The following is an 8,300-nucleotide window of genomic DNA, read 5'->3' as shown; positions in this document are numbered from 1 at the left end:
AAAACAGCACCCTTGCTTGTTTTGCCAAGTTTTCTTAGTTTCAGCTAGGGCCCTTTTGAGATATGATGGGGTGGCTCTCTCCTTAGGATCTACATCTATTTGAAAAAGTGAAGCAGATTCTCCAACGGAGAGTATGTTAGCACCAGCACAAATGCGATAACCCTTACTTTTTTTATATAGAATTTAATAGGTGTAGGCCCTCTTGTAGCCCACGATTGATAGTAGCTTGATAATGGAGAGTGGACTTATGGTTCTGACTTGTTTCCCAGCTCCAGCTATGGGTCCCATACCACTGAGGGGATCAGTTAGCCAAATCAATAGCAATTGGTTCCCCACCATGGCTGTGTGTCACTATTGCATTTGTGTGGGCATCACAACAGGTTATTTGCTGCTACGTAGATTAGACCATGAATTGCTTGGACAGATATTGGTCCTTTTCCCCCAGTCACCCATGTAGCACCTTCTGGCACTAGGCACGCTGACTATCTGGGGACTGACTCTCTTCCTGCTTCCAGCCATGCCATTCCATTTTACATGTCGACCACATACAGTGTCTTCAGTAGTAGGGTCTTACCACTAACCTTTGGTGGGTCATCAACTACTCGGACAGAAATCTGTCTTTCTTTTGAGAAACCTTGTCGGACTCTCTGATCAAAAGCTCATTGTGGTACAGCCGCCATGGCGACCGCGACGGGCGACGCAGCCTTCTTCCAGCGGGGCAGTCTGCTGTGGTTCCCGGTCATCATCCTCTCCTTTGGCTATTACACGTGGGTTGTCTTCTGGCCTGATAATATCCCTTATCAGAGTCTTGGACCACTGGGGCCCTTCACCCAGTACTTGGTGGACCACCACTACAAACTCCTGCTCTATGGGTATTGGCTTGTGTGGATGATTCATGTGGGAGAGTCCTTCTATGCCATGGTATTGTGCAAACGTAAGGGCATCACGGACAGCCAGGCTCAGCTGCTCTGGTTCCTGCAGACCTTCCTCTTCGGCATAGCGTCTCTCTCCATCCTCATTACTTACCGGCCAAAGCACCTGAAGCGCACTTAGATGGCGCAGCGCTTCTTCTCCGCCTTTACTTTCAAACTCTGATGCTGAGTTTACAAAGGCTTTCTACTTCCCGGACGCCGTCTGTCAAGCAAAGCTAAGACCCTCTAGTTACTCGTTTCCTCTTAGATGCTCTGATTGACCTGGAAGAGACAAGTTATTGCCTGGGACAGAAATAGGAAAGATTCTGGCCTTCCGGTTCTCACCTGCATGGCAGGAAGCTTTGGGCCTCCTCCTGTGGTCCTTGGCTGTGCCAGGGCTCCCCTGCCACGTGGCTGAGGCACCAACTAGCTTTGCTTGTTGGTTCCCTTTTGCCCCACTTTCTGACAGACACATCCTCATTCTCCCACCGACATCTTAGCTTCAGTTTCCAGTTTTGTTTTGTTTTTTTTCATCTTTTACGACCAAGATAAAGTGACACTTTGTATCATTTCCATCTACATCAGGCACCTGGGCGGCATGCGCTTCATCCCCTACTTCCGTGTCTTCAACAACAGAGAAAGATCAGGGACACAAGCACGAGCCTGGTGCAGCTGAGCTGTCACACAGGCTCGAGGGACCTGCTGAGACCTGACAGCCGAGGGTTGAGCCCCCCATGATGTTGCCAGCTAGGGGTGCTCCTGCCCTACTTGTGGCTCCGGGAATCCATGCTTGTAGTGTGCAGGGAGCTGATGGTCACTGCTATCTTGCTTGTCCAACTCAGGCCACCTCTTAGCTTCCCTTGCCCCTAGGTGCCTGTATTCCAGCTGGCTGTGCCCCATCCATGGTGCCACAAAGTCAGGACCCCGATCTCACTTTCCCCTGCTCCATATGAAACTGCTGAGTCCAATCAGTGCCCCATTATCGCAACAGAAAAGCTCAAGGCTGCCTCTTGCTGGCAGTGCCACCTCTCCGTGGGTCTTTGCCCTGATGCCCTGCTCAGCTCTGGTGTACACTCACACCAGTGTTCCTGGTCTGTTGACTCTAGCCCATGGGTTATCAAGCTCACTAGTACCTCCCTGTTCACCTGGATGTACCTGATGACTGACAGGCTGAGGAGGAGCGGTCACTGCCTCTGTCCCCTAACCCTGGGCCAGGAGGGTGCCTTCCCTGGAGAACCACCTGTTCCTCAGTCTCCATGTGTGATACAGCAGGGCCAGTTGTTTGTATTAAAAACGCTTATGAGAAATGACTCACCCCTGGCTGGGGAAATGGCTGGGCAGTCAAGGTATTTGCCCGTAAAGCCTGATGGCCTGGGTTCAATTCCCCAACACCCAGGTAAAGCCAGCTGCGGAAATCGGCACATGCATCTGGGGTTTGCAGTGGCAGGAGGCCCTGGTGCACTCGTCCCCTCTCTTCATGTCCCTCTCTGCTGCAAATAAATACTTAAAAAAGAAAACCACCCAAAAGATTCCCCAAGTGAAGGTGTCCCCTAAAAGATAATGGGCTGTGAATTGTTTTCGTGGAGATGGATCTTTGCAGCATTGGGTCTCTCCTCTGTTTTGTGATTAAGGGGTTTTACTTGGGTAACAAAGATTTTCTTTTTTTTTTTTTTCTTTTAATCACAAACATCATGGAAATCTACTCTAGATTTGTTTTGTTTTGGTTTAGAGAGTGGTCCTCCCGGAGTATTGAATGGAAAGGATCGACTGGAGTCAAATACTGTGAATTGTCTCTCTGACCAAATGCATCTGTGTTTGTCAGTCTTGATGTCTTGGCCACATTGGACGCTTTTTCTCAGATAGGCTCCTCCGTGAAACTGTCCCCTTCAAGTACCGTCTGTTTCTGATACGGAGCTGCAGAACGCTCTGCTTGTGGCTGCGTCCTTCCCCCGTGTTTGTCCGGCTGCCTGTGGCCCACGTAGCGCCTGCATGCTCGGTCACTGTGGTGACGCTAGTGTCTCCTTTCCATTGTGGATTGTTCTTGTTTGCATTTCCAGTTAATAAAATGTGTGCAACAAAAAAAAAAAAAAAAAAAAAAAAAAAAAAAAGCTCATTGTGGATGATAGCCACATGCTGGTACTGGGAGTTACAGGTCAGTGCCCACTAAGAAAATGAGCAAAAAGATAACTAATATACAAGAGTATATTAGAGAAGAGAGAAGAGAGAGAGAGGTAGAGGGAGAGGGAAGGAAGGAAGCTGTAGAAGATTAAGGTTAGTCTTCATCATACCCTCTCCAGTATCTTGTGGTTCAGGTGTTCCCTCTAAGGGCCTGGTGAAGGTTCAGCCATTTTGTCTGCCTTTTAGGATGTAGAATTTTATGGTACCATTGCTGTTTGGGTCTAGATTTGTGTTTCCCACCCCTCCGTTCCCCTCCCCACCCATCCTATTGTCTAGTCCACAAGATGCTTGCTGGGTATGTCGGTATCTTGGGTAGATTCAGGTTAGGTGCTGTAGATGAGTGAGACTATGTGGTGATTTTTTCTTTTGTTCTATGATTGGGTAAGTTCACTGAGAATGATCTGTTCCAGGTTCAATCATTTTTCCTCAAATTTCATTGTGTCATTTTTTCTTACTGATGTGAATTTCATTGTGTAGATATACCACATCTTAGTTATCCATTCTTTTAGTGATGGACATCTGGGTTGATTCCACCTCTTAGCTATTACAAATTGAGCTGCTACAAACATGGTTGAACAAATCTCTCTGGCCTGTAGTTTAACAATTTTAGGGTAGATGCCTGCCGGGATCCTCCCTGGGCAGGTAGTGCTGTGGAAGGACCAGGCTGGCTGGTTGCTCCCAAGGGGTTGAGGAGGAAGATGAGCATACCATGACTCAGAAACCTCTCCGAGCCACTGGAGAAAAACCACACTGAGTCAGGAGTCCTGTGGAAGCAAGAACTCACAGGAACTCTCTTTATTGCTATGAGCAGTTGCCTATATCATGTTGGGGATGAAGGTGGAGATTTTAGGACAGAGGGGAGAGGTAAGGGCCAATAGTTCACTGTAACTATTAAAATGGTAATTATAATTCCTGCACAGAAGTAGCAGGCCAGAAGCCAGTAGGCATCTTGCTGAGTCCTAGCTGGCCAGAGACAGGTCGTCAGATTTTAGCTAGGCTCAGGAAGTTCCACTAGGCCTCATGCCTGGGCCTTTCAGGGCCCAACAAATGCCCAGTAAGAGAATAACTGGGTCTTTTGGTATCTCTATAGTCAGCTTTTTCAGGAGTCTCTATATTGCTTTCCAAAGTGGTTGAACCATCTTACATTCCCAACAGTGGATTAGTGTTCCTACTTCTCCTCATCCTCACCAGCATTTATTTTCATTTGATTTTTTGATGTTTGCTATCCTTATTGGGGTAAGTTGGAATCTCATAGTTTTAATGTGCACTTCCCTGATGACTAGGGATGATGAGCATTTTATTAAGTGTGTGTTTGCCACTTGTATTTCTTCCTCTGTGAATTGCCTGTTCAACTCTTTGCCCCATTTTCTGAGTGGAGTGTTTGACATTTTACTGCTTAGATTTTTGAGTTTTTGTAGAATATAGAGATTAGACCTCTGTCAGCTAGATAACCCATAAATATTTTCTCCCATTCTGTGGGTAATCTATTTATATGCTTTTCTGTAAAGAAACTCTTCAGCTTCATGTGATCCCATTGGTTGAGTGACTGTTTAAGATTGTGAGCTACTGGGGTTTTGTTCAGGAAGTCATTTTCCATTCCTATATCATGGAAAGTACTTCCTAAATTTTCTTCCAGTAGTAGTCAAGTTTCTGGTTTTATATTGAGGTCTTTGATCCATTTGGACTTGAGTATAGTGCATGGCGAAATGTGTGGACCACGTTTCAATTTCCTGCATATGGTTATCCAGTTTGTCCAGCACCATTTGTTGAAGATGCTGTCTTTTTTCCAGTCTATATTGTTTGGGCCTTTGTTAGGTATCAAGTAGCTATAGTTGCTTGACCCAAGGTCCGGGTCCTCAAGTCTATTCCATTGGTCTATACTCTTGTTTTTATGCCAGTACCATGCTGTGTTTTTATAATTATGGCTTTGTAATATAGCTTTAGATCAGGCATGGTGATGCTTCCCAAGGTATTTCATTTGCTCAGGATATGTTGGGATATGTGAGGCCTTCTGCCTTTCCATATGAAATTTGAGAACATTTTTTTCTATCTCTGTGAAGAACACTGTAGGGATTTTAATTGGAATTGCATTAAATCTATATCTATTACAATTATATATATTTATAAATATATATATTTAAAATATAAATATATAATATGTAAATAAAATCTATTGCCTTTGGTAGGATTGCCATCTTTACAATGTTAATTCTGCCTATCCAGGAGCATGGGAGGTCTTTCCATTTTCTCAAGTCTTCCTCAATTTCTTTTTTGAGTGTTTTGATGTTTTCATTGTATAGATCTTTCACTTCCTTGGCTAACATTATTCCAAGGTATTGTTTTTGTTGTTGTTGCTATTGAAAATGGGACTATGTCCCTTATTTCTTTCTCTGTATCTTTCATTTGCATATAAAAAGGCTACTGATTTTTGTGCATTGATTTTGTATCCTGCTACTTTGCTATAGGAGTTAATCACCTTCAGGAGATTTGGGATGGAGTCTCTCAGGTCTTTTACACATACAATCATGTCATCAGCAAATACAGCTAACTTCTTCCTTTCCAAACTATATCCCTTTTATTTCCTTCTCCTGTCTTGTTGCTTGAGCTAGGACTCCCAGTATTATATTGAAAAGCAGAGGTGAGAGTGGACAACCCTGTCTTGTTCCTGATCTTAATGGGAATTCCTCCAGTCTCTCTCCATTAAGTATTATTTGGGCCTTCCAAGCTTTGTATAATTGCCTTCAACCATGCCAATTCTCTCCAATGTTTTGATCATGAAGTGATGTTGTATCTTCTCAAAGGCCTTTTCTGTATCTATTGAAATGATCATGTGGTTTTTATTTTTAACCTTGTTTATGTGGTGTATTACATTGACAGGTTTCCATATGTTGAACCACCCCTGTGTTCCTGGGATGAGTCCTACTTGGTAAAGGTGGATAATGCTTTTGATGTATTGTTGGATTTGGTTTGTGAGGATTTTTTCAGGATCTTTGCATCTAAGTTCATCAGGGAAATAGGCCAGTAGTTTTCTTTTCTTGTTGCATCTCTCCCTGGTTTTGGAATTAGGGTGCTACTAGCTTTATAAAAGGAGTTGGGTAGCTTAACCTGTTCTCTAATTGTGTGGCACCATTTGAGGAAGATTGGTTTGAGTTCTTCCATGAAGGTTTGATAGAATTCAGCTGAGAAGCCATCTGGTCCTGGACTCTTCTTTTGGGGGAGTTTTTTTTTTTTTTTTTAATCCCTTTTTCAATCTCCATGAGTGTGATGGGTTCATTGGGGAGATTAATCTGCTCTGAGTTTAGCTTTGATAGATGGTATGCATCCAGGAATTTATCCATCTCCTCCACATTGTCTAGTTTTATGGCATAGAGGTTTTTGAAATAAGTCCTGATGATTCTCCCAATTTCACTTATGTCTGTTGTGATCTCTCCTTTTTTATGTTGAATTTTGTTAATTTAAAGCTTCTCTTTTTTTTGCTTGATCAAATTTTCTAGGGGTTATCCATCTTGTTTAGTTTTTCAAAGAACCAGCTCTTTGTTTTGTCAGTTGTCTTACTTGTTTCCTTGGTTTCTGATTCATTAATTTATGCTCTGATTGTAATTATTTCTTTCCTTCTGGAGCTCTTTGGGTTGGATTTTTCTTGCTTTTCCTGTGCCTTTACATGGATGGTTAGGTTATTGATTTGGGATATCTCTGTCTTTTTTTATGAAGGCATTGAGTGCTATGAATTTTCCCTTCAGGACTGCCTACATTGTGTCCCTTAAGTTTGGTACAATTGTTCTCATTGTCATTCAATTCTAGAAATTTTGCAATTTCATTTTTTGTTTTATCCACTATCCATTTATTGTTTAAAAGTGTGCTGTTGAGTTTCCAGGTGTCATTGGGGTTTTTGGTGGGTCTTTTGTTGTTGATTTCTAGCAATATAGCACTGCGATCTGATATCATGCAGGGAATTATGTCAATCTTCCTAAATATGTGGAAGCAGTCTTTGTGACCCAGTATATGGTCTATTTCAGAGAATATTCCATGGGCTGCTGAGAATAATGTGTAGTCTGTGGATTTGGGATGGAAAGTTCTGTAGATGTCCATTAGGTCTAAGTGGTCTATGGTTTTGTTGAGCTCTCTTACTTCCCTGTTGAGTTTCTGTTTGGATGATCTGCTTATTACTGATAATGGTATATTGAAGTCCCCAACTATGATGGTGTTGGTGGTTATTTCTGTTTCATTGTCAAGTAGGTTTTGTTTTATGAACTGTGGGGGCCCTGTGTTTGGTGCATACAGCTATATGATTGTAATATCCTCTGGATGGATTGTTCCCTTGATAAATAGGAAGTGGCCTTCTTTGTCTTTATTATTTTTGGTTTGAAGTCTATTTTATCTGATAATAATATAGCTATGCCTGCTTGTTTCTTATCCCATTTGCTTGGAATATTGTTTTCCACCCTTTCACCCTGAGGAAGTGTCTGTCTTTAATGGTGAGGTGGGTTTCTTGAAGGCAACAGATTGAGGGGCCTAATTTTTGATCAATCCGGTTAGCTTGTGTCTCTTGGTGGGTGAATTAAGGCCATAAATATTTAAGGTAATGACTGTGAGATTTGATTTGATCCCTGCCATATTGTGGTGGTATATGTGGGTTGGTGTTTTCATGGACTTTGAAGTTTTTTGTGTCTACTCTGAGTTTGGTTATTGTGATCTGCTTCTTGTAGGCATATGAGTTTGATTAGTTTTTTCTTCTCTCTGAAGAATAACCTGAAATACTCTCTGTAGGTTTGGTTTTGTGTTCATATAATTGTAAAGCTGAGTTTTGTCATGGAAAGTTTTTCTTTTACCATCTATTATAAGGGATACTTTTGCTGGGTAGAGAAGTTTGGGTTGGAAGCCATAGGTTCTTAGACTTTGCAGTGTTTCATTCCAGGCCCTTCTAGCTTTCAGGGTTTCCACTGAGAAGTCTGAAGTAATTCTGATGGGGTTACCTTTGAAAGTGGTGTGCTATTTTTCCCTAGCTGCTTTTAAGATTTTATCTTTGGTGTCAAGGTTTAGAGTCTTAATGACAATATGTCTTGGAGAGTTTCTCCTTTGATCCAGTCTGTTTGGAGTTCTGTTGGCTTCTTGTATCTTGATGGGCCTTTCTTTTAAGAGACTGGGGAAGTTTTCTTCAATTATTTTGTTAAATAAGTTCGCTATGCATTTGGTCTGAATTTCTTCTCCTTC

At 42.5% G+C, this 8,300-nt stretch overlaps 1 protein-coding gene across 1 annotated transcript; it reads left to right on the top strand.

The window, feature by feature from the left end:
• Positions 1-676: 676 nt before the first annotated feature.
• LOC101593977 (transmembrane protein 254-like) lies at positions 677-1,480 on the top strand. Its single transcript, XM_004673086.2, has one exon. The coding sequence runs from the start codon at positions 679-681 to the stop codon at positions 1,051-1,053; it is 375 nt and encodes a 124-aa protein (XP_004673143.2). The 5' UTR covers positions 677-678; the 3' UTR covers positions 1,054-1,480.
• Positions 1,481-8,300: the final 6,820 nt, after the last annotated feature.

Source organism: Jaculus jaculus, chromosome 11 (assembly GCF_020740685.1).
Source record: "Jaculus jaculus isolate mJacJac1 chromosome 11, mJacJac1.mat.Y.cur, whole genome shotgun sequence".
Classification (NCBI taxonomy): domain Eukaryota; kingdom Metazoa; phylum Chordata; class Mammalia; order Rodentia; family Dipodidae; genus Jaculus; species Jaculus jaculus.
The sequence above is the reverse complement of the archived record's forward strand: the minus strand, read 5'-3'. Positions and strand labels throughout refer to the sequence as shown.

What these genes read in the sequence shown, in the direction of transcription:
- LOC101593977 (XM_004673086.2), top strand. Translation starts at nt 679, where the DNA reads ATGGCGACCGCGACGGGCGACGCAGCCTTCTTCCAGCGGGGCAGTCTG.